This window comes from Odocoileus virginianus, chromosome 9 (genome assembly GCF_023699985.2).
Source record: "Odocoileus virginianus isolate 20LAN1187 ecotype Illinois chromosome 9, Ovbor_1.2, whole genome shotgun sequence".
NCBI classification, from domain to species: domain Eukaryota; kingdom Metazoa; phylum Chordata; class Mammalia; order Artiodactyla; family Cervidae; genus Odocoileus; species Odocoileus virginianus.
In genome coordinates, this window is record NC_069682.1 from 37454675 (window position 1) to 37481077 (window position 26403).

Genomic DNA, 26403 nt, shown 5'->3' on the forward strand with positions numbered 1-26403 from the left:
ACCCCCGCCCCACCCACACACTCAAAAAGGCAGTTTGGCCCAGCTTGTTAAAAGTCTGAGTCTGAGTATACAGCCGTCATATCATTTCAAGTTGTGACTGTTTACTTTCTCACAGAAACACATTAGTCAAGCAGGATATGGGACTTCCAATAGGGAGGCTTTGTGTTTTTTTCCCCTGTGGATTATCTGTTCATTGTTTTTGATTTTGCAAATGTTTCTACTGTTTCTTGCAACAAGCGCTGATCTTCGTGAAGATATTCAAGGGAGGGTCTTTGCCATGGACTGAACAAAGTGAAAGGTGGTTTTTATTTTTGTTGTTGTACCGATGTCTGGTATCATACTGGAATTTCTCAAGGGTTGGGCTCGCAGTGTCTGTTCTTTTTCTGCGATCACCTACAATTAGGTGGAGCATGACTTTGCACATAAAGTTACACGAGGGCCATCCTGGGTGTTAGTGACAGTTTGGTGAGAAAGATGTATGGCCATTTGGCAGTTTGGCAGAATCTGCTGACTAAGATAATTTTGGAAGAAGACTTCTGAATTGTAGTCATTCTGTTTAAAGATCCACAGCATCTAGTTCCCTGGTGGTGTAGTGGTTAGGATTCCAGGGTTTCACTGCCATGGCTGTAGTTCGGTCTCTGGCTGGGGAACAGAGATCTGCAAGCCATGCAGAACAGCCAAAAAAAGAAAAATTAAAAAAACCTTAAAAATAGGTCACAAGTACCTGAATTTACAGGTAGTAGTCAAGCAGGCTAATCCAGTGAAATCATTAAATTGTTTCTTGTTCTCTTCTAGTATCAATTTTAAAGACCCACAGTTTGCTGAAGATTACATTTTTAAAGCTGTCATGCTTCCAGGAGCAAGGTAACAACTGAACAAACGAGAAAATATAAACTTTTCAAGTTTATTTTGTGTAAGTGAAGTCCATCCCTGTAACTAAATATTGTATTTTCAAATGGTTAGAAAACCTACACCGGTCCTAAAACCTAGCGACTGGGAGAAATCCAGCAACGGACGGCAGTGGAAACCCCAGCTTGGCTTCAACCGGGACCGGCGGCCTGTCCACCTGGATCCCGCGGCCTTCAGGGCTTTGGGGTGAGTGGTAGGTTTTTCTGTCTGTGTATTTTGGTTGTTCGGAATCTTCCATGGAGCATTAAGTCAGCACTTAAACTACAGATGTTCGAGATTATTAAATACAACTATTCTGCAGCTATTTTAATGACTTTGATTATTTTCTGCTTTTCTTCATTTTTAAAATTCAATTCTGTGTCTCTGGTTTATCTATTGCTTTGTGTTGCCTGGGAATTCCATTATTTTCTCTCAAGAGATTTTGCTGTCTCTGACCGTTATTTCAAAAGAATGAAACATGCTGTTTCCCTCAAGAGAGTTGTGACTGAGTTAACCTCTGGGTGTCACAGTCCCTCTACGAGGAGCTGCCAGCTCCTGGGCTCGTGCCCGTGTATTGAGGCCTCCATGATACCTGAATGTGTCTCCGGGCCTGTTAGTAAGGTCAAGCCTCTCGAAGTGTCTGCTGGCCTTTTGTATCTCCTCTGCTGTGAATTTCTGCTTTTTATCTTTTGCCTTCATTAGCTTCAAATTTTCTTTTTTCCTGACTATAAAAGAGGGAGCTTTGAACCAGAAAGACATAAAGCTGGGATAAAAAGAGCAAAGTACTAGGACATGTATTAATGAGTTATCATCTGTGAATTGATGTTGGTAACTCATAAATAGATATTTCCAATTCATATGAAAGCTATAAGATTCAAAGTAGGCTTTAGGCAGTAGGTTACCATTAGTAGCATGCACTTTATGCAGTGACTAGTAAGGGACAGTGGCGTCATGGGCTTTGAGTCCTGAGTGTCTAGATCAGACACCTCGTCTACCACTGGATATTTTTTGTTAAAGTTATAGAACCTCCTCTGCCTCTGTTTCCTGTGTGTGAAATGGAACTTCAGCCTCCTGAAGTTGTGGGGATTAACTGCTTGGGATAGTTTCTAAGCCACTGTGTAAATGTGAGGTATTCGGCAGGTTGCTTGGAAGTCTTCATTTAATAGTTAAAAAAAAAAGCAAATCTAAAATACTCTCTAGATTTCTTTCTTGCATTATTTCAGCCACTTTGGAAAGCAACATAGAAGTATCTCTAAGTAGAGTGTTAAGGTCTGAGGATCCTCTGAACTTTTGATCCAGATTCCTACTTCTTGGAATTTATCCTGAGAAAATATTTAGAGGAGCCTGGTTATACACCCATATCTCTAGGCATTGCTGTCTATACTACTAGTACTAACTAGTACTAAATGAGTGGACAGGTTTAGTAAAGTATGAGATACTAACATATAAGTATTCTGTAATACTTAATACACATTACACTTAGGAAGACTATGAAAAGTATAGGGAAATGTTTGATGCAATAAACTGAAAGTAGTAAAATATAGAGTAGTAGTATATACAGGTGAACCCTGAACAACTGTGGGATTAGGGACATTCACCCGCTGAAAATCTGTAGCCATGGATTGTGCAGGACTCCAGTATTTACTGTTGAAAACACTGCACGTAAAAGTGGACCTGTGCTGTTCAAGGGTCAGCTGTACAGTGATAGCAGCAGCATAGGTCTTCGAGGGCAAAACTCAATATAATGCAGAAAAAGAGAAATAGACTGAAATTTTTTTTTTAATAAAGTACTAAATATTTACATGATTATCAGGAAGCTCTGGTGTAACAAGTAAACATTTGCTGTCTCCATTATCAGGTAACATTTTGAACTTTGTTCATTTTAATTTAAACTTCACATTGTCTTGGTCAGATCTAGTAGTGATGAGATGGCTACTGGCATTTGTTTATTATAATAATGATGGGTATGTCTATGTCTAACTTGTTTTTTGGCTTGGGGGGGGTCCTTTCATAGCCACGTTATGCCGAGAGGCTCCTCCGGAACGGGTGTCTACAGCAATGCTGCACCACCGCCTGCAACTTTCCAGGGGAACATGTACCGGCCACTTTTGCGAGGACAAGCCCAGATTCCAAAGCTCATGTCAAGTATGTTTTCAGTAATGGGTTCTACCTACTAGCTCAAGTACTGTGACAAAGGGTGGTCTCTGATATGTATGCATTGCTAAAATGGTGGACCTAACAGCATAATTGCATTCATTTTAATTCATATGTCCATATAATGTTAAATTTGCGCTCCGTGGCTGTGCTCATTTTCTAGAAAATACAGGTTATGTACCAAGTTCTCAAAGCCAGTTTTCTTCATGAAGCCTTTGCATCTTCATTCCTGGTTGTCTGCTTGCTTCCAACCAGTCAGCCCCCCGGGTGGCGGGGGAAGAGGCAGTGTGGCAAGATGCTGACATTTAAGTCCAAGTGTCGTATCATTTAAGTTTTCTTCTGAATGTTTCAAAGAGTTCATAAAAATTAAATTTAGAAAAAGCAGGAGGGGCTACTCTATTGCAGAGAACCCTTAGAACTCTGTTAAAATCAATTACACCTGTCAAAGAAAGAACCAGATTAAAGCGATGATTGTTGGGAAATATTTATGCCATGTATTTAGTATTAGTTCATGCTGATTTACTCACGAAAGCATTTTTAACCTGAAGCTCTAAGAAAGGAGTTCTGACAGTCTCGTGCTCTCAGGTTTCTGTTTTCACTGTGTTCTGTCTGTCTCTCTCTCTGTGCGTCTTAGTGATAGTAAATGGAGTGTTGTTGCCTCCCTCGCAATGGACTTGAGTGGTTCTGTTCTGTTCAGTGAAGAAAGCACAGGGGGCATGGAGTTTAATAGGCTGTGGCGAGCTGCTTGGTACAGTAGTTTCTTTAGCTGCTTCCCCCCAAAACTGAGCAAATAATGTGTCTTGCCTTTTCCACTTATATCTGTGTGTGGAGTATGTATCAGGATGTACCACATACAACTGAAGCATCTAATCAGTTTGAAAGGGCTGTCTGTGCCCCGAGAGCTCACCAGCGGGTGAGGGCACCTCTGGCAGGCAGTTAAAGCCTGCTGTTCACTTACACGGTCCTCACCAGTGCCTTTCTGCTGTGGCTCTTTTCTGTTTGTGCTGGTATCACGGCTTCCCAAGAGGAGAACAAAGTGAGATGCAAATACTAGACCCAGGTGTAATCCATCTATCTCTGTGTCTTGGTTTAGTCAGTCATTCTCGAGACCACGGTTGTGGGGAATTTCGGAGGTTACTGGGTCGAGTAGATCTCTGAGGTTTGAGAAAACAAGTTTGAGTAGCACAGGTGAAAGAAAGCATGGGCTCCGTGGTAAGCAGCTTCCTTTCATCATCAGTCAATGCATTCCAGGTTTGATGTGCTTGATGTATTTTTTTCAGATATACATCAAAGTGAATACAACCACAAAGATAACAAGCTTTTTCATGGACCTCCAGAAAACCATCTTCTATATCACCTGTGATATGCAACACACTTGGGAAGTATTAGCCAGATCAGTAGTTCTTATCAGGGCATCACAGACACAAATGAGAATCTATATAAGTGGGCCAGTTCAATTCCTGGTCAGGGAACTAGATCTTATATATTGCAACTAAACATCCCACATACCCCAACTAAGATGGAAGATCCCACGTGCTGCAGCTAAGACCTGGTGTAGCCAAAATAAGATAAATAAAATTTTAAAATAAAAATTAAAAATAGGAAATAGGCTTTGTAGAGTAGGGGTTCACTTGGAGCAAGAAACACGTGGCCCTCCCTGCCTGATGCCTTGTAAACATAATTTTCCAGTTGCTTGCTTGTGTATATATATATAAAGAGTTGACTTTTGAATATTGACTGACTGTGTCACTAAAATTCATTTACTCTGAAGTCTTATCTGTATGTTCTTTTGTATTTTGCCCTTTTATTTCATGTCATTTGTGAGTAGTGACAGTTTTATGTATTCGTTTTCTGATCTTAATGCCTTTGGTCTTTTTTGCTTTATTGTACTACCTAGGACCTCTAGTGTGATGGAACATAAGTGGTGATGCTGGGCATCCTTGTTTCATTGCCAGTCTTCAGGGGAAGACCTGTAATATTTCACCATTAAATATGATATTGCTGCTGCTGCTAAGTCGCTTCAGTCGTGTCTGACTCTGTGTGACCCCATAGACGGCAGCCCACCAGGCTCCCCCATCCCTGGGATTCTCCAGGCAAGAACAAGATAACCTTTGTTAGGTCAGAGGAGTTTCCTTGTATTCCTTGTTTCTAGTGGGTATTGGATTTTATCAACTGCTTTTCCTCCATTTCTTGAGGTAGTAATGTTTGTTTCTTTGTTTTGTTTTGTTTTTTTTCTCCTTCTGTTACATGGTGAATGACACAGACTGATTTTTGACTGTTACATTTTGGCATTACTGGAATGAGCCTAATGTTGATTTATCTGTTTTTTTTGTGTGTGTATTAGCATTTTGTAGGATATTGATTCATGTCTGTGATTTGAGAGATGAGTTTACAGTTTCACACATTCTGGGCTCACAAAACAAGTGTTTCCTACATTTTTATTTCTCTAGTAAGGGTTACTGTGAGATTGTTGTCATGTCTTAATCCTTCGAAGAATTCAGTGGTTTGTATGAGTCTCTTTTTTTGTAAGAGTTTTTTAAAAGCTTCTTAAAGGAGAAAAGTGCACAGTTACATCTCATTTCTAGAACCACAGCTCGATTGTGGAAAGGCTTGGTGGTGGTTCTGGTTAGGGAGAGAGACAAAAGTCTGCACTTATCTGTGGTCACACTTATACGATAAGCACAGAAAAATGCTGCCCGCTGTCAAGAAAGGAAATTCCATGTCCTGTGAAGTTTTCCCCAATACTCTTCACACATAGCTCCAAAGATTTGGCTTTTCTTCTTTCCCTTTTTTTTAAGTTTACTGTCATTAAGATTTTTATGGCATATTTATCTCATGGCCTCTTGTGACCTCTCAATTTCTATTTATGCAGACAGACCTAATCCCTGCATATATGCCAGCCAGTCTGTCTGTCCGTCCATCCATCCATCCCTCCATCTGTATCTCTCTCTATATTTCGTGTCTGATTTGTATCTGATCCTTTACATTTCCATATCTTTTTTGAATACCAAGTGTTTTAGGGTGGTGATACTCTTTTAAGAACAACAGTGATAAGATCTTTTTTCATTTTCTCCCCACGAGTCTGTTGTCAAGATGCTCACTCCCAGAGTGCATGTGTGAAGTATGCTTGTTTGCCCTCCTGTCTTAATTAGATGTGTGTATTCTAAACTTTGAAAATACTGAAAGTAGTGTGTAGATCCCCAGTCTTGCCTCCTGGAGATCCTGAACTTCTGAGTCTTTGGTTGAGGAGGCGGCTCTCCTGGTGCTTCTGACATAAAATAACACGAGACTCACCTCGGCCAACAGCGCAAGTGCATGTGGACTGTGGAGTGACATGGTGTGGTGGGGGTGGTCCTGGCTTCCCCCCCACCCCTCGATAGCCTGTGACCTCAGGCAGGCTTTGATCAGTACTCAGCATTTCTTCATTTCTGAAATGGTACAGAGAATACCCATCTCACAAAATTCCATGGTAAATGAGTTTAAGTTATTAAGTACTTGAAATAGTACCTGGCACAGAGTATGTGCTCTGAAAGTACTAAGTGACAGATGATCCTCTATATATCGTTCCTCTTTATAGAATTTTGAACTTTAAGTTTTGGTTAGAAATAGTTTTAGTAAAATTGAGATCTAAACTGGTTAGTCAGTCTTTTAAAATATTTGTAGTGTCATAGCTGTTTGTTCATGTGGTGCTGAGCTCCGTCAAGGAGAGCCACTGGTCACAGAGCCAGTTTCTATCAAGTGTCTGCTGCAGGTGTCTCACTGTCAGTCTTTGATTTGTCTTTGATGTGTCAGGTTTTGGCTGATGGGTGATTGTCCAGGGACTGTTGGAGTCAAGTGCAGCCCTGAGTGCTCAGCATGAATAAAGCATTCGCTTCTGTAGCCTGGAGAACATGGCATGTCACTTCTCTTCATTTCAGTCCATAAACTTGTCAATTATCTGCATTTGAAAAGTGATTTTTGATTAGTGGCAATCAGTAAACACGGAATCTTTTCTGTGATTGCCACGCTGATTAGGTAAATTGTCACTTGAGGAGCTGTTGGTAAAGCCTTGGTTTCTGTGGCCATAGAGCTCTAGAAAACGGATGTATTTTTAAAGACCACGGGAAAAAATTAGCTCTCATTTTTTTCTCTCTTGTGCTGCTACCTTTCTGAAGTGCAATTCAGTATCTCAGAATTTTTTCTCCCTCTCTAATGGATCTTCTGTTAGAGCCATACAAATGAATGATAATAAGTTTGTTTTACATTCTACTTCATTACTTCTCCACCAGGAAGTATTTCCGCCTTATGAACACTTAAGGGCCATATATATTGTTTGAGCCACATGAAGAGATTTGTTTAAAGGTAGCCTTGACGTTTGGCAATCCTCATTAGTTTTCTTCTTTGATTGAGAGCAAGAGGTATTTTAATAGTCGTTTGACCGAATTTTTAAAGTCTTACAAAATTTGCTTAGGTTTTTAACAAAAAATGATAGTTTTTGCATGTGCTGAGTTTGGAAAGAACATTGTCTTGGTGGTAAGAAATAGTGAACGAGAAGCAGAGAGAAAAGCACCTGGCATACCAGAGTTGGTGGAGTAGGAACTCAGGCCGCTTTCCTGGGCGCTTATCAGGATACAGTTAGACTACTGAGAAGGGCTCTGCCTCTCCAAAGAAAACATTGTGCGCAGTGAAGTTTACATTCCAGTTTTCCTTAGAAATATTGGTGTGCTTAATTAATCTAACAATGTGGCATATTCGGATGTAGTGAATATTCTAGAATGTTGAGGACTTTCCCTCCACTTACAGTGTTCCTGGGAGGAACACTGCTTTTTTCCTGCCTTTACTTTTCACAAAACCTTAGGATAAACATTTATGAAGGCTTTTCTTAATGTGAGTGTATTTTTTTATTATCTTCATTAGATTCTCCTCGTATTAGGGGTTCTATGTGGAAGCTTCTATCAGTCCCATGGAGAGTGCATACTCTGCGATGACACCATATATAAAGAGACACCATGCAACTCGAATCGCGGAATTAAGTCTGTTAAAAAGGAGGCCTGTTTCTGGGCTGACCACAATGATTTTGGAACATGTGAAATACAGAGTTAGACAGGGGTCCGAATGAAATTTCCTGTATTTCTTTTGATTTGTTAAATTATTATTATTAATTAATTTTTTGGTTGTACTGATTCTTCCTTGCTGTGTGGGCTTCTCACCGTGGTGGCTTCGCTTATTGCAGAGCACAGGTGAGCTTCAGTAGCTGTGGTTCCCAGGCTCTCAAGCGCAGGCTTATAGTTGTGGCCCATGGGCTTAGTTGTTCCATGGTGATGTTTCTTGTATTAGCTAATTTTGTATAAGTCAGATGCTAAACTATAATGCTTCTGGGAACATTTTACCAGTTTTCACAAACTTAAGTTTGGTACAGTATCTGAATAGTAATGGACTACAAGGTTAACAAAGTAACGATCAGGAAAAGAGGCCCAAGTGTTGGTTTTGCTGTTGGTAGATGCCTTTCTCGTAATTCATTGAAAATCATAGAGTGTTTTGGTGTATGTGTGTTTTAGGTTTTTCTATAGAAATAAACCACACAGGTGAAATAAATGATTGCTGTCTTGTAAGAAGTTCTGGTTTTACTCCTCTGATTTAGATTTCCTGATGGTACATAGTGATTTGGACATTACTCCAAGCCCGGACTAGGGTTCCTGGCCCTACTTCCTGTGAATTGTGTGGTGATGAGCTTCCTGAGTTTTCATTCAGGTCTGAATATCTAATGATCACAGAGAAACATCATCAGCATTGTTCTTGGTTTGACTGCTACTGATTTGGTTTTTAGGGCTTCCCAGGTGGCTCAGTGGTAAAGAATCCCCCTGCCAGTGCAGGAGATGCAGGTTCAATTCCTGGGTTGGGAAGATACCCTAGAGAAGGAAATGGCAACCCACTCCAGTGTTCTTACCTGGAGAAACCCATGGACAAGAGGAGCTGGTAGGCTACAGTTCATGGGGTCACAAAGAGTGGGACACAACTGAGCAACTAAGCAACAGTTTGGTTTTAAAGAGATGACAGGGAGGCGTAGTTCACATTGACTGGAAATGCCATCTCTCTTTCAGTTTGGAATGGCATTCTGCTTGGGAGTGATGGAGGTGAAGGCCTCACACATGCATGCGCTATTGGCCCGGGACTGGGGGACTCCCCTAGGCTGGTTTGTCCACTTTGGAGGCTTTCTTTGGGCCAGCACCTTGGCCATGTTGCTTCCAAAGTGGAAACAGCCAGGTGTTTCCCGCTGGAACCCGTGTGAGCAGCCAGGTGCCTTTCCTTGTTCCTGATTCTCCTTGGCAGGAGGTTTTAAAGCAACGTTCTACTTCTCTTTTTATCCTCAAGTAAACCCAGATTGCATCTTTTTGGTTGCTAACCAGATAAGCTTTCATTTCTTCTTTCCTTTAAGAAAGTAATTGTGAAAAGCATGTTTCTAGTTTGTGTTTCCATTAAAATGTGAGCTTGAATACATTATGGTAAGCCTTGTTGTCCTTGGGCCTTGGGAGTCTGGAGGCCTTGCTGTCCTCACACGGAGACCTCATTAGACAACTCCTGGCACAGCTGGTCCCACTCAGACCCTGCCAGAAGGTGGCCGAGGTGACCGAGACTGGGGGCCAGGGCGGCGGACAGTTGATACCAACTGTGGGCCGCGCTGGGGGTGCCCTGCACCCCATTTACAGAGGGCCGGCAACCACTTACCTGTCCTTGTCATTCGTTCAGTGTTCCCGGCTTCGCTTCATGTTAGGGGAGGAGGTTTGACTGTCAGAAAACAGCAGGGAAGTAGGCGATCCCTCTGTGAGCACGTCCTCTGGCCTGTTTTGGAGAGACTGCTGTGTCCTGTCGACACAGCTCAGAAAGTCAGGGTGCTTTCCGGTTGACGTGTTTAAGGGGCAGATTTTAGGATTTCTATTAAAGTTACTATTTGTTCAGTTTCTGTTTATGGATAAAGCCAAAATGCCATCGTTTTGCACAACATTTAAAATATGAATGTAAAATACATACATCTTTGCATATACACACACACATAGCAGGGGAGAGAGAAACATGTGAGTTTAACGAGAAAGGCTTCTAAAACTAAAAGCTATGTTTTCTTATCAAAGGAGAAATAATTTTACAGACAAATTTGTTAACCTTGTTGATTTCACATCTTTTCACATTTCCACAGTGTGTAATTATGCTCATTATATTCAGTCTCAATTTTTCCCAAGAATTGTTATATGTGGGTAGCTGAATAATAATTACTTTAAAAAAAAAAGGCTCCTGTTTAATCCTTTCCTGTTTATCTTCCAGATATGAGGCCCCAGGACTCCTGGAGAGGTCCCCCTCCCCTTTTCCAGCAGCAAAGATTTGACAGGTAATACTAAAGCAGACATGAGTGTTCAGTAATTTTTCACACTAGCATTTGAGGTTTGAGCTTTCCCTGTACTATGAAGTGTACTTTCTCTCCTCTAAAGAGTTTCTCTTGGGCCTGTTCTTTAGGAAAATACATGGTTAACACGTTGAAGTAAAAGATTCATATTTATATAGTTTCCTGCTTTTCTTCGTTCCTGGCCTTTACTTTATTGATGCTTTTGAGGTGCCCTGAAAAATGCAACCCAGAGAGCTTAAAATTGCATTAGGTTTTGGTCAGGCTAAACAAATTTCTTTTTAGAAGAGTTGTACAGCTTAATGAGGCATAACTAATGGGGTTCCACTTTTATCATTTCTTTGCCGGCAACACAGTGTCAGTACAGACCAACCATTGATTCTTGCTGCAGACCTCTTGAAGTCCTAATCAGCTTCTTTGGTACAACTTTTTCAGAGTTGACAAGCTTATTGTAGTGCAGTGTCACTGTAGGTCAGTAGTTATTAGTTGCCACTGAAAACAGTTTCTTCAACTACTTAAGACTGAACTGAATTAAACGCAGAAGGGACTCAGAAGAGGATTATGGGATCTGCAGTCTAATAAGTACCACGGACGAGGAAGAATGTGACATGGTTTAATAACAAGGGATGTTTGACATGTGTTCTTTCATTGATAAGTTGTGCTCGCCTAAGTCAGGTGGTCTCTGCACGACAAGGCAGCCAGGCGTGTTATGAATAATTATATTAACATCTGAAGAATAATTTTTAAGGGCAGCTTTAAAGTCTGTCGTCTCATGCTGGTCTTGCCCGCATTGGTAAATGCTGAGACGAGTTTAAGCCCCCTCCTAGCACGGCTTCCTTCTTTGCCTTCCCAGTCCTGATCTGTTTTGTTCGCCTCTCCTCTGCCGTTTTAGCAGTCTGATCTGTTCACATCTGAAATGAATGAAGTGTTGTTATTTGAACAGGGTTATAACCTCTACCCCCTTTAAGAAAGTTCTTTCTTTAGAGACTCCAAAACCTCATTTCATTATTTTCTTCAAGAAGATAAAAGAAATTATGTTATTCAGTTGTTTATTAATAGTATCAGCTACTTAGTGCAAGCTGCATTTTAATTTAGAACAACTGCTCTTGCCTGTGTTTATGTTCTGTTTTCAGTGTAAGTGCTCAGGGCACATGGTATGTGCCACTTCAGCATCCTCAAAGTAGCACCATTGTTACACTAAATGAGTGAGGGGTGAATTTTTTCTAAAATACATATTATCACATTCACACTGATCTTACCTTAGATGACTGTCTTCTGCAGAACAGTTGTCACATTTGATGTGTAAGATTTGGTTTCCCCACTTTGTTGCTTGCTTTTTTCCAATGTTATTAAATAATCACCAAAGTGCCAGCACTGTGCTAATAACATGCTTTTAGAAACATGAATTCATTTATTCCTCCTGTTGCCCCTTTGAAGTAGATGTTGTTACTTTTACAGATGAGGAAACTGAAGCCCACAGTTCAGTAGCTTATCTGAGGTCTCTCTTCCATACCGTTCTTTAACCAAGAAACTTTTCACCCAAGCAAAACTCATCAGAAAACTGACTCTGAGCATTCTGTCCCATGAAGCCACAGGGACTTCAGAGAAGTCCTTCCCCTTCTGAGGCACCCTTTATTCAGTCCTACAGCTTTCCTTCCCTCTCCACATTAAGCTTCCCTAAGATCACCACTTATGTCCTGACATCCGTGGGTTTTTCTTTGATCTATGATCTGTGCCCTAGTCAAGTTGGTATCTTCCCGATTGACTCTGTGAACCCAACAGATTTGATGTGTGTTCTGTAGGAGTTTTGGTTTACTTTCAGTCAGAAACTAAAACCGTGCCATAAGGCAGAAGTTACGTGTGAGCTTAATAGAATTCTTTCTTATGTCTTAGAATGTGGTTGTTTAAGAAACACACCGTTTATTCTTAAAGAAAACAAAGTTTGAATTTAGCCTCCTAAACTTCGCCATTAGCCAGCCTTTCAGCAGATACATCACTCATTTCTGTAGCCTGTGTCAGTCACTTTTCTGACCTTACATGACACAGAGGAGAAAATACAAACTGACTTTGCTGAGATGTCACAACTGGTAAGTAGAATTCTTGCTAAAACCAGGTTTCACTGATTATTAGTTCAGTACTTTTCCACTGCACTGTTAAGTGTTTGGTTGAGAACCCTATTAGAGAAGAAAATTTTTTGTGTACTTTTTTTTTTCCTTTTTTTTTTTTTTTTACATAAACTACACTGTTTCTTGAATTAATTCCTACTTTGAGATAGTATTTATAATTCATATGTTCATTTCACTTAAATTACAACAGGAGCACCCCGCTCCCGCCTTCACCTCCCCCAAAAGGATGGCCTAGCCATCATCATGATGGTGATCAAGGTCCAGCTCGTGCCTCCTCCTCCCCGGGTGCTGCCCTATTGTCTTTTCTTGCCAGTGGGGGAGTCTCTTTTCTGGCCATATCTTTTCCAATGTGGCCATTTCATTTTTTAACTTAATGGGTGCTAAGCTCAGTTGTAGATTTTTAAAAGCTGATTTGTCATATACATATATGTGTGTGTGTGTATAAATTAAAAATATCCCAATGAGTAGTATATAGTTATGTCATACTGCCAGCTACTTTCCAAAACAGTAATTTAGAAACTTCAGAATATTGTTGTCATCCACGGTGCAGAATGCCTCAAATAAGTTGCCTCAGTCGATAGCTACTCATTAAAAAAAATTAAAATGTGTCAGCCTCAGCACTTCCATCTCAGATTTAGAATGTATTTTCCAGGGCAGATTTCAGTTTTTAAAAGTATTTGCAAACTGATATAATTAGTATAGAAATATTATAAACTTACGTAAAATAAAGGCCTTTCTGTCACTACCAAGCAGAAGAGGGTAGTTCGTACTTGTCCCTCTTACATGGCTCTTTCCATTTAATTATTTTTGTAACTGTTTAATTAAATTATTACTTTTATAAACATTTTTGTCAAAAAACATTTCAGGTAATCATTTTAAACCAAAAGGAGAACTTTGTGCTTCTACATTGTAGCCTTGTTCCTGTCTTTAGGTCATTAAATAATGTAGAAGTGCACTTATAATGTATTTTAGCCATGCCAGCTGATTTTCCACAAACTCAGTTGACTGAGTTTTACTGTTGTAAAACTGTGGAGAAAACATGGTCACAGCCCATACAGTGTGTGAGCTGCACGTGAAACAAGCGGGTTTTGCATTAGTGGCCCGATTTTCACCAGCCTCCGTGGTCACAGCGCGAATCTTAACCACTCAGCCCTGCAGAGACCGGAAGAGACCGTGTCTTCTCTGCATACAGACCTGTTCCTGCTGGACAGTTGAGCCGTTCTCACTGAAATATATTTGTATTAGTGAATTCAAAAATAATTAAAAGCCCTAAATATACGCATATTCTTTCTGAGGTACAGATATTTCATTTTATTTCGACTCACAGCAGATTATACTGTTAAGAGTTCTGGTCCCACCACTAACTGTGAAGAATAGCACTGGCCTTTCTAGAATTCTTTAGAGAGCAGTTCTTGGAGACCTCACACAAAAATAGTTATCTTTGCTGGTTTTGTTTTGTTTTGTTTTTTTTTAAAGGGCAAGGTCCAAGTGAAGGAAGGAGAGTGGGGGTGGAGAGGATGGATTCAGGCTTGAATAGCTGTGAGAAGAATGCATTACCCGGTGAGCCCGGCTTTGGGCTTTCCCCCCTAAGACCTAGGCAGTGAGATTCATATGCTGATGTGGTCATAGCTGATACCAGCTCAGTGCTTTAGCAAATTTCAGGTTTTCTTTTTCTTTCTTTTTTTTTTTTTTTTTCATTTTTTTTTCCCATTTATTTTTATTAGTTGGAGGCTAATTACTTTACAACATTGCAGTGGTTTTTGTCATACATTGAAATGAATTAGCCATGGATTTACATGTATTCCCCATCCCGGTCCCCCCTCCCACCTCCCTCTCCACCCGATCCCTCTGGGTCTTCCCAGTACACCAGGCCGGAGCACTTGTCTCATGCATCCAGCCTGGGCTGGTGATAATTTCAGGTTTTCTTATAATTCCTCCCAGTGTCTGTAACAGCCCCCAAAGCTTCTACTGCTGAAATACACTGGGGAATTTTGCTACTGTTTATTCTTGGTAGTGACTGTTGAATAAAATGGAAGTTGAGGAAAATACCTCAAGAAAGCTGTGTCATACAGGGTGATTGCCTTTAGAGGGTAAATCTTTGCTATACTGTTTATGTGACGGCTTTAAATTGTTATGATTTAATACTTCATACCTGTTGTTTTGTATCTGCAGAGTTAAAATAGGCACTTGAAAACAATTAAAACATTTCTTTTGACCAGTAATCCGGGCCAGCAAACTGGGTTATAATAGCTGTTGAATCTGTGTTCCCATGTAAACTGTACACCAGTTGCCAGTCAGTCCTTGCCAATTAGTGCTCATGTTGCTAGGTCACCATGGTCAATTCAAAGCTGCATCAATAGAACTTGAAAAGGTTTCCTCCCGATCAGACCTTCTGACATATTGAGCAGAATAATGGATGGGAAAAAACAGCCAAGTCCCCTACCCTAGATTCAAAATACTCAGCAGTAAGAATTCATTTGCAGTGTGCAATTAACTAGAAAGAATGGACTCCAAGAACGAGCCTGGACATTTTTAAAAATAAAGCCTCATTCTCTTGTCTCGTGCATGTTTACTCTTTGGATAGCATCTTAAAATGTAGCCAACTTGGTGATCTTGGGTCCAAAACTTTAGTGACTAAAAAGGAAACTTTACAATTGAAGATGAACACAAAAATTTTTTTTTAAGTCAGATCTTTCTGATTCAACTTGAGTTTTAAACAAATGCTGATATTTCATGAAATATGTTACACTACACTTGCTGTGAGGGACCTAAAGGCTACTCTGATCCTATATATCCCATACGACAAATCCAGGCACATTGGATTGTCCCAAAATTTGGAAATGATACCTGAAAGATTTTGACCTTGAATGTAAATGTGATGCTTCTCCACAGAGGTGTTGGGGCCGAACCTCTGCTACCATGGAACCGGATGCTCCAAACCCAAAATGCAGCCTTCCAGCCAAACCAGTACCAGATGCTAGCTGGGCCGGGCGGGTATCCACCCAGACGTGACGATCGTGGAGGGAGACAGGTGATGGATGTGGTGTGGGCTTTGGGGTGAAAAGCTTACTGCTCACTTTGTACTAACCGTACGTCTTAAGACTCCATGGTTGGTTGGTTGTTTTAAAAAACATCTCTGTGTAAGTACTGTTAAGAGTAGCTCGGTTGCCTTTGGATCTCTCATTAAAAATGTTTATGGGGTCAGTGCCTCACTAAATAGGTTGTACTTTGAAGATGCTGAAGAATTTTCAGACCAAAAGCCTCTTTAGCAGTCCAATATTTAGCAAAAATATGGTCCAGCACCAAAACATATTGTTTTGCCTTATGATGTTGCTTTTTGTTTTATTAGAAACTAGATCTCTCAAAATGAATGGTAATTTTCTAGAAGCTGAAAGTAATCTCTCACCTTTTCAGCTGTTACCTTTATTCCGCTTAGGAGTTTTGTGTCTTGATTTATCTGCTGTATCTTCGTGGGATGAAATCACTCCTAATTTCCCACTTTTTTTTTTTTTAAACTAAATTTAAACCAGCTATACATTGAATGAGTATAGTAATTCCTAGACAAATTCATTAAGAGGAAGCTTTCTTTCTTTCTCTTTATAACATCCAGTTGTAGCAACATTTAAGCCTGAGGTCTGTTTGCCTCAGTTTGTCCCTCAGCCATTTGACACCCTGGCCAGTATTTACATGCTCTTTAATCCAGTGCTTGCCAGAGAGAAGGGTCTGAATGCAGTGATTCAGAGTGTGTAGTATTCGTGGAGCTGGCACCTGTGGTGATGTGAAGTGGGTTTTAAATTGCTCACCTTGTGTTACCTCCGCCTTTTGCAGTGCTTCGAATATTAATTTTTTAACTCAGTTTCTTGCCGTGTGTCCCTTTGTTCTGACAACTGAGAAGAATCTCCTGCCAGCTAAGAAAAATCTTTTCTTCACTCTTTTTTTGGTGTACTCTTAAAAGTCTTAGTTCACTTTACAAGAAAATAACCATCTTAGTTGTCCTTTGAGAGAATTTTGTAACAGTTCTTTAGACGTATAATATTACTTTGCATACATACTGTCTGCCCAGAATCTCTACAGATGATATCAGCAGGTTCTCTAGATTGAGACTTTATGTTGCTAGAGTCAAGTGACACCAGGCAACCTAAACAGTGAATATTATTGAAAGGAAGGTGTACCTGCAACTAAGAAGCTCTGGAGAAATTTGAGTCCACTCCCCTCATTTTCCAAGTCAGGAGTTGAAACCTCAAATCTCAGCAGCAGAACTAGGGGCACCTGTTAACTTCTGACCCCAGTTCAGTGGCTCTCCTGCCTCCTTTAGGGGAGACCCGCTTTTTAGAGGAGCTTTCTGCTGTTTCGGGAGGTATAATTGTTACTCACTCAGGAGATCTAAGTCGTTTAGCACATTATAATTCTTTAGGACCTTTTGGAAATACATTTCTTTTTCAGCCTTTTTTCTGCAGAGATTTCTTTTTTAATTAGAATTTTGAAGCACTATTAAATTGTAGAAGTTCACTGTTAAAACCAGTAAAATTATACTTTCAGTATATTTTTAGTGGAGAACTAGTAAAGTGCTCTGAGTGACAGTATGGGGAAAGGGGTCCATTTCAGAATCCTCCCTAGAAACTAAAAGATGTGAGGCAGACACATCACATTTATCTTTAGGATGTACCAAAATGGTGTTCGGAAGCATACTCAGAAATGTTATGAAAGTTCCCAGTAATTGATTATGTAATAACCTAATGTGGTCCACTATTATTTACAGCTAAACAAACAAAAACACCTAAAATTAATAGTTCATTAGGCTTCAGCAGAGCAGCAAGCTCCTGCCTTGGTTAAGCAAAATGGCTTTCCTAGTCTTAATATATCTGAGGGTAACGTGGGCACCTTCCCACAATGTGGCCTGAAATACCATGGGGGCTGGGGGAGGGGCTGGTGGTAGGCGAGACCGACAAGTGTTTTACACAAAACACTTAACTGTCCTTCATTTGTGTACATTTTAAGCAGTTTCTTAGGCGCTTGTTAAGGCTTGATTTGGTTAGTTGTCAGTGATAGCATTTATGCTAATTTCCACTCAAGTGCAGCTTGGAAAAGGCTGAAAACCAAACACATGTATTTATGGAGACTATCCATGTGATATACCTATAAGAAATACTCCCTTTTTGATGTGTTTTTCCATCGAAAAGTAAGGTTAATTTCTTTGCAGGAATGTTAATCCACAAAGTAAACTTTTGGTTTTTTTTTTTTTTTCTTCTCTTCAGGGATATCCCAGAGAAGGAAGGAAATACCCTTTGCCACCACCCTCAGGAAGATACAGTTGGAATTAGGCTTTTGTAAAGCTTTCCCAGATCCTTTCATCATTCTACAGTTTTATGCTATTTGTGGAAAGATTTCTTTCTCAAGTAGTAGTTTTTAATAAAACTACAGTACTTTGTGTATTTCTTTTAACTGTATATTTCTACTGATTCGATCTCACTGTTTTATGTTGCTTTCCAAAGATGTGTGTTGCATAACACAGTGGATCTGAATTTATTATTGCTTGTAAAACACATTTGATGGAATAGGAATACTGGTTTTTCATTATGGTTAAAAAGCAAACCAGCTGTGGATTTCAAAACACAGTGTATTCTAGATCATCTAAGATCCATGCTGATTTTTAATGCACAAGAATTAGGTATGAACTCTTGAGCTGGAACCCTCAGCTAACTATAGAGTGTATATTGTTCAGTATTTCTTTGGGAACATTTCATTGATGTACTTGTCATATGGAAATTTCTGGACTTTAGTAAAAAACAATGCAAAACTTAGAACTCTGGTCTCTCTTGTTGTTTTTCTTTTACAGTATTTAAACTTTGAAAATCTTGGCCAAGTGTGTGGGGTTTTTTTAATCAATATATCATAATTTTCTACAATTAGATGTCCAAAAAAAAATCAATGAAGAAGTAGATTTTAAGAGGATATGGTCAGAAAGACAACCCAACTGACTCATGTATGCCTTTCCACTACTAATTTGGCAAATTATAAAATCTTCGTGAGATTATCTACATTTTACAAATTTCAGGCCATATTTGTGCTGCAGTTTTAAAGATTTGTTTTAAATCTTTGCGAATTCTCAAAGTTTGAGAAAAATCTTTGAGAAAAGTTCAGGGGGGTGGTGATGAGTGAGACGTGAGGAAGGTTGTGGTATAAATAAACTTCCAGTTACAAAATAAATGAGTCATAGGATAAAATTTACAGCATGGAGAATATAATCAATAATACTATTTTTGTATGGTGACAGATGGTAACTAGATTTATTGTGGTGATCATTTTGTAACGTATAGAAATCTGGAATCAGTCTGTGCTCCTGGAACTGACGCAGTGTTGTAGGTCGGTTATACTTTAGTTGAAAAAAAAAAAAACACGCACACACAATGGAAGAGCAGAAAGAAAGAAGAAAACTTGAAAAGTTTTGGACTTCCTTAGTGGTCCAGTGATTAAGTATCTGCCAGCCAATGTAATTCCCAGTCCGAGAAGATTCCACATGCCACGGGGTGGGTGACTAAGCCCCAGCACTGCAACTACTGAAGCCCACTTGCCCTAGAGCCTGTGCTCAACAAGGAAAACCCGCAAGCCACAACTGGAGAAGCCCGGAGTGCAGCAACGAACACCCAGCACAGCCAGAAATGAATAAATAAAGGATTTAAAAAAGAAAACCTGAGAAGTTTTAATTCCTAGGTAAATTGTGTATGCTCCTTGGTATATTTTTTATTATTTCACAATAGATTCCAATTTGTACTCATTTTTTCCTTGCTACTAAGTACACTAATTCCTTAAATTTATGCTTGCAGGTCATACACAAGCACTTCCATATCTTTTTCATTTTCCCCAACAAATTTTAGACACACGTATGAAGACTTGTCCACTTTTCCATTCTAGCCTCAGATTGTAAAATGTTTCTGTCTTTCTGACTTTTGACATTTTTGCTTTAATATTCAACCAAGGCAACTTGTTAATTTTAAATCTATTCAGGAAAAATCCCACCTTAACCTTGGATAGGAAGGTATTTTGAAGCTATTGAGTTCATTGCTGATGATGGGTGAATAGAGCAGCGTTCTTTTGTTGAGATAAAGAGTCTCTGAATTAACCGTTATATATTACCATCACAATACAGTGAAGGAACAATGCTGTTTATCTTCTGAATATTAAAAATGTGTAACACCTGACTCAAGTATTGCATATTCCAAAGGAGCCCATGTACATGTCTTAGGGTATACAGCTTCCTAAGTACCCTAGAGCCATGCTTCTACAGGACCTAGATTTTCTCAGACCTTTAATTTTGGCCTAGTTTTTTAAGTTTTCATGAGCATATCTGAAATAATTGTTTTTGACTTGGTTTTTTGCATCATTGCACGTAACTGATCAAAACACATTAAGTTTGAAAATGTTTTTTAAGTGTCATCTAAGCAAAAAAGCCTGATGGAAAATTAAGCCCCGAGCTTTCCTCTAGCAGGTGGTGAGCCCTGGCTTCCTTCTCTCTCCTCACTCTGACATCACTTTCCAACTTATCCCCACGTTTGAATCTTCCAGAAAAAGTCCCCGTTATTTCAACAAAGGCTTTTTAGAACTTTCAATGGCGCGTTTAAAGCTGTAGCTAGCCCCCTCCACACTCAGGAGTAAATGAAGCCAACGGGTGGGTTCTGTGTAGTTAACTGTACTCCAACTTACTATGCTTGAGTAGGGCCAACTTTTTCAGGGTCTCAAGTTGAAGGTTTTTAAGCATTTAAGAACCTGGGAACAGGCCGACTTTATCGCGTCGCTGAGAGCCGGTGGTGAGCATCTGTCTTCAGGGTGAGTTCGAGGGCAGCACACGGTCATCCGTCCATCCCGGAGCGCTGTCCGGCCGCGCGGCGTCGGGGAAGCCCGTGGGGAGGTGACCTGCAGGCTGACCCCGAGCCAGGGCCGGGCGGGCGGCCCAGGGGGGCGCGCGTCGGCGGCATCATCACCCGGGTTCCCTGGGTCGCGCGCCGCAGCTTCGCAGCCGGCCAGTATCGTCTCAGCTCCCCGCACAGATGCGATCGTCGGCCCTGGAAGGAGACAACGGAAAGGGTCTTCTCCGAGGCAGCTGTTTTTTCAGTTCTAAGCCTGAGGGTAAGTGAATTTCGCTTGGCTTGGAAATCAGAATGTAGTCGTTCTCCGACGTAACCTGGAAACCAGGTTCGCAGGCGGCGCGGTCCCGGGCGTGGCCTGCATCTGCCTCGTCCGGCCCCGCGGCTGCCTGGAGCAGTCCCGCTAGCCTCCGGCCCGCGAGCACCAAAACTAATCAACTAGCAAGCGGCCCATTCTCGGAGGATTTCTTCTCCACTCAGGGTGAGGTGAACGTCTGCATTGATCGTTATCTGATACCGCATATATGGCACGAGGGCCAGAGGTAACAGGCTTTAATTAGTGTGTGGGAAATGGGAATGGAACCATTTACTACCGCGGAACAGTTTGCACAGCTTAAACTTAGGCAACATTTCTGATTAAAATTTTATTAGAAATCACCTAAGCAACTACTGAAAGAGGTTACATGGAAATTTAGAAACTGAAATAAAAGGCATTTCATTCCAACATTCTAAAGCAAAAACAAAAGAAACCAAAACACCTCTCTCAGAAGCTTCCAAACCTCCGTGCTCAAAAAATAATGACATAAAAGTGATCCTAAAATCACAAAGTGATCTCAGTACTTACTGGAGCGAGCGACTCCTGACTTCAAGTCTTCTTTGAATCTTCTCCAGATGCTCACCAATTTTCACTAGCAGCAAAAGTCTACTTATTTAATTCATTTTTAATAAAATGTATCTTAGTGCCGTGTCTCATTGGATTTGAGCATGGCAAGTAGCAGTATTTTTAAAAACTGGACTTGAGTAATTAACATACAGAGTTTTATCCACATATTAATGTTAACGTTAAATAGCTGCGTGGTATCATTCATATTCTCAACTACATCTGAAACTTTTATCATCACTACACTGTGCATTATCTTATGCACAAATTCTTATCTAAAAATCCAGTCATGGGTCTTTATGTGATTATGGTTCACAAATTTAAAAGTCTTTCTAAAAGTCATCATTACGAAATGCAGCTAACAAAGCAAGTCTTTGGAAGGTGCTTGCATTTAGTGAACAGGATTGTGTCTCTGATTTGCTTTAAATTGAAAGTAAACAGTCAATAGCAGAATGGAATTTGGACACAGCATCTGTGTTGATAAAAGTCTGACTGACTTACTTGTTCTGTTAGGTTTTAGTTCTAAGCAAAGCCTCAAACAGAAGACAACTGGGTTACACTCCCTCTTCCATGTACAAAATACCCTGTATCATTCAACATTGGGTGCGCGTACACACACACACACACACACACACACACACACCCCACTTCAATTTAAATCCCAACACAGATTTCAGAAAAGTACCTGCAATCTCCGCCGTTCCTCTCTGCCACTTGGATTCTGGATTTTGGTTTCTCTGCCTCAATTGGGAAAAAATAGGTTAGAGTGCTGTAAAACCCCAAAAACCTTTAGGAAACTGTGACATCCGCAGTTAGCATTTCTCAAACCGAGTTTTGCTGTGGCCTCTGCTAAACTTTGAAGGGGCTTTGTTCCCACTTAAGACTCTGCGCCAACCTCCCTCTTGGTTGTGAAGACACTTATCCTCCTCTTCAGTTAATGAGTTTCACCTAGTCTGGCCGTTTGTGTTTTTATAAAAGATCTGCAAAGCACTAATTGCAAAAGAAGGAAAAAAAGCTTATGTTTCGCATTAATCAGAATGTGGAATTCTACAGTATAAACATTTTCTATTTTAATGTTTCAAAAACAAACCTCATCCTAATTTCTGGGTGTGCACACACAAACTCAGTACACTTCTGGGTGTAAAATGTGAAGCTCTCTGCAGCAATTACCTCTGGCCTGAGTCCCTGACTATTTAAAGGAACTCTGAAGGGAAAAAGATGCCTGTACCAAATACACTTTCAGAAAATATTGTATAAAGAAGGCTGTTTCTTCTTAATGGTCTTTTTGATTGATAGTTCAGTTAGTCTAAGGGATTTTTTTGTTCCAAAAATTATCAAGGGAAAAACTGTGCATGAAGAGTTATTTTCTTTAAATATGTTACTCGGAACCCTTAGTCCATAAGCTACTGTTTTTGTTAAGTATTGGGCTGTAAAAAAAAAAAAAAAGAAAAAGAAAAATTTACAAACCATGTGAACTTTTATAACATGTTTTCTAGAAGCAGAATTTCAGAATTTGAAGTAATCAATATAAAGAAGCATTTTAAAATCTGGCACATTAGTAATAGTTATGCTAGCCTGGCTAGCTTTTGAAAATCAATTTTATTAGCATGCAAAAACTCAAACTGGGAGAATTTTCTGAAAGTGTACTGCATCATTTTCATATTTTTTCTGCTCAAATTTTATGTAAAATGTGTTAAAAATCAGTTATCATTTTACAAAATGCATTCACAGCCCCTTGATAAAGATTGAGTCACTTGCTTCTTTAGTGTTTTTCTCTTTGTGAAAGGAACTGGAGTTTTTAATTATTATTAGTTTACTGTAGAAAATATATTTAGAGAAAGTGCAACTTTTAAAAACACTTTGCACAGTTCAGAAAAACACCCAAGCAATGAAATGAAATAAAATGTTTCATTTCAAACTATAATTCTAAAATTTCAAATGTAGAAGAGGTTTAGGGTCTCTGGGAAATGTTTTGGTCATTTGTAAAACATGCATTATCCATGTTTTTCTTCATTTTATGAGCTCACTTTCTCCAGTCTTCTTTTAGCATTTTTAATCTACTACCAATTCTTTAAATCGTGAATAAACTGAACTGTGTTGTCACATCATGCCAACTAGTGTTAAAAAAAAAAAAAAACCTATACAACTTAGTGAAAAAGAAATGATCATTTGAAATTTACCAAAAAAAAGTACTTAAATTCTTTTAAGTTATATTTAAATATCCCTTTGAAACATAGGAAATATAAATCAGCATATTAAAGAGTAAATACATTATTTGTACAGGAAACCACCAACAAAATCGGTGTGTAACCCCTATTAACTTCTAAATATGAGAAAATAATATTTTACTGATTCTTTACACACTGATTACCATTCAATAAGTCATCTTATTTTCTTCCTTCTTGACATGCTTGAAAAATAGATTAATTGATGTCTGTTTTAGCAATTTTGCTTGCTTGTTCTAGTGTTTTATCAAGGTACTTTAATTCAGATAATCAAATACCTTAGAAAGAGTAAATAACATGTCTGTAGAATAGGGTATAATTTATTTTGTCCGTTGATTTTGGGAGACCAGTTTCCATATAAAAAGTAGCTTACAATCCTTTCTTTTGATGAAATGCATCTTAGGAGGAAAAGCCTCTTTTAGGATAATATACAAACACTCATTGCCAAATCATGATCGAAACATTTAAAAAAACAGCATTAAGTTTAAAAAGCTATATCAGTTCGTATAAGCAATATTTTGATTACGTTTATTCCATTTCTCTAAATGGCAGTAACTCCTCTGCAGTAATGTTGCTATGTGCATGATCCACCTTGAGCTACAATTCACTTTCCATCAAACATTAATGAAATTGCACTTAAGCGGGGGCGGGGGGAGCGGTGGAGGAGGGGGTCGAAAGTTAATCTCCCAAGGTAAGTTCCACTTCAAGAAGAAAACCTTGTTAAAGCTGGGTTGATTTTTAGAGCTACAACCACCACCTAAGTCTCCAACGTTTAAAACTCCGAGAGCTTTGGTTAGGAACGTGGTGGTGGATGTGGACTCGGCCGGCTTTTTACACAATTTAGGAACCTCCGGAAGGAGGAAATCACCTCAAAGCTTCCTGGCCGGCGCGATCTCAGGGTTCGATCCCGGGGCTTGTCGCGTCCCCACCCGCACCGGAGGCCCGGCGCCCGTCCCTCTCCGCGATCCGTCCGTCCGCTCGCGAGCGGCGGCCCCGCCGTCGGCGCGCGCAGACCCTCGGGCGGCGGCGGGACCCCCGGCCAGCCGTGCCGTCACCACGTCCGGCCGTAGAGCAGGTTGGCGCCCAGCGCGCCGCCGCCGTAGTCCCCCGCCGCCGCCGCGTCCAGCCCCGCCAGGCCTGCCCCCGCGCCGTGCAGTGCGGGCGGGCTGGGCGACAGCTCCTCCAGCTCCGGCGTCGGCGCGGGCGGCTGCGGGCCGGCCTGGGGCGTCGGCGTGGCCGCGCCGTTCTGGCAGGGCTTGCCGTCCTTGACCAGCACGGGCACGGCCACGCGGCGCGGCGACGACGGCGGCGCCGGCGGCGGCGGGGGGCCCAGGCCGGCCTCCTGCTGCAGCTGCTGCGCCGCCTTGTCCTTGGCCTGGCGCTTCATCTTGTAGCGGTGGTTCTGGAACCAGATCTTCACCTGCGTGGGCGTCAGGTGGATCATGCTGGCCAGGTGCTCGCGCTCGGGCGCTGACAGGTACTTCTGCTGCTTGAAGCGCCTCTCCAGCTCGTACACTTGCGCCTGTGAGAACAGCACGCGGCGCTTCCTCCGCGGCGCCGCCGCAGCGTGCAGGGGCGCCAGCGACTTGGCCGCGTCCGCGATGCCCGTCAGCGACCCCATGCCGGCCACGTTCACGCCCGCCGACGGCCCCATGAACCTGGAGACTGGGGAGGGGCCCAAGGGGAAGACCTGTCAGCCGCCGCCGCCCCGCTCTCTTCACACCGCGGCGGCCGCGACGCCGGCGGGGCCGGGTGGGTCCCAGGACGCCCCGCGCGCTCGGGGTCCCAGGGTCCAAGGACGCTCCGCGCGCTCAGGGACCCAGGGTCCGAGGACGCCCCGCGCGCTCAGTTCCCAGGGTCCCAGGACGCCCCGCGCGCTCAGGGTCCCAGGATCCCAGGACTCCCCGCGCGCTCAGGGTCCCAGGACGCCCCGCGCGCTCAGGTCCCAGGGTCCCAGGACGCCCCGCGCGCTCAGTGTCTCGGGGTCCCCCAAACGCTCCCTGAGCCCCGGGCTGCGGCGGGGAACGCCCGCGCCGTCCGCAGCCCTCCGTCCCGCGCTCCTCGCCCCGCTCACTTGACGAGTAGCGCGGGTCCGGGTTGGCGCCGTACCAGCCGGTGGCCGCGGCGGCCGCGCCGCCCCGCACGCCGTCTGTGTAGGCGGGCAGCTCGCCCACGTTGCCCAGGCCGCCGTTGCAGTAGCCGCCCACGGCACCGTGCGGGAACTGCGAGACGCCGGGCGGCATGTGGTAGGTGGCGGCTGCCGCCGCTGCCGCCGCCGCCGCTGCCGCCGCCGCCGCCGCGTTGTGACCCGCCATGGCGTGCGGGGGCTGCATGCCCGCCGCAGCCGCCTGCGAGGAGGGCCCGGGCGGCGGCGCGCGGTAGGCGGCCCCCAGGCCGGGCGGCGTGCCGTCCATGGCGCCGCCAAACTTCTTGTAGGTCTCCTCGATGGGGCTCAGGATGTCGGACACGGAGAAGGGCGTCGTGTGCTTGGGGCTCAACGACATGGCTCGGCGGGCGGCCAGGTAGGGGGGCCCGGGGCGCGCGCGGGTCGCCGCCACCTCGGCCGCGGCGGCTGCGCCTGTGACCAGGAGTCGGCGGCGCGGCGAGCCCCCCGAGCTGCGGGATCTGGGGTTTATTTTAGTCCGGCGCCGGGTTTACGACAGACTCGGGGGGCGGAGCAACATCCCAAACGAGCAAACAATGGTCCTTGACATCTTTTTTCTCTCGCCAACACCCCCACCCCACCCCCATTCCCCATAGAGGAGGCAAAAAAGGTAAAGGGGGCAGTTGGATGTTTCTTGAAAGGATCACCCGCTTCGCTTTCTCCATCCTTCCTGCTTCCATCCAGACTTCCTGTCACCCTAGCCCTGGAGCATCAGAAACAGAAACTCAGGCT

General features: G+C 42.2%; 2 protein-coding genes across 4 annotated transcripts in view; one reads left to right on the top strand and one right to left on the bottom strand.

Annotated features, from left to right (window-relative positions):
• The window catches only part of XRN2 (5'-3' exoribonuclease 2), a 61974-nt gene extending 43630 nt beyond the window's left edge, over window positions 1–18344 (top strand). For all 3 annotated transcript variants that reach the window (XM_070472237.1, XM_020878357.2, XM_020878368.2), the window contains 6 exons: window positions 796–864; window positions 964–1095; window positions 2903–3033; window positions 10339–10402; window positions 15433–15571; window positions 17796–18344. In XM_070472237.1, the coding sequence (XP_070328338.1) occupies window positions 796–864; window positions 964–1095; window positions 2903–3033; window positions 10339–10402; window positions 15433–15571; window positions 17796–17861 (601 nt within the window). In that variant the 3' untranslated portion in view covers window positions 17862–18344. The remainder of the gene's footprint in view (window positions 1–795; window positions 865–963; window positions 1096–2902; window positions 3034–10338; window positions 10403–15432; window positions 15572–17795) is intronic.
• A 6214-nt stretch (window positions 18345–24558) lies between these two features.
• Window positions 24559–26011, bottom strand: NKX2-4 (NK2 homeobox 4). Its single transcript, XM_070471838.1, has 2 exons — window positions 25582–26011; window positions 24559–25172 (listed from the first exon to the last, which is right to left on the bottom strand). The coding sequence occupies exons 1-2, from the start codon at window positions 26009–26011 to the stop codon at window positions 24559–24561; spliced, it is 1044 nt and encodes a 347-aa protein (XP_070327939.1).
• Between the last annotated feature and the right edge of the window lie 392 nt (window positions 26012–26403).

What these genes read in the sequence shown, in the direction of transcription:
- NKX2-4 (XM_070471838.1), bottom strand. Translation starts at nt 26,011, where the DNA reads ATGTCGTTGAGCCCCAAGCACACGACGCCCTTCTCCGTGTCCGACATC. An exon ending in GGACCCGCGCTACTCGTCAA is followed by an intron (nt 25,173 to 25,581) that starts GTGAGCGGGGCG and finishes GCCCCTCCCCAG; the next exon opens with TCTCCAGGTTCATGGGGCCG.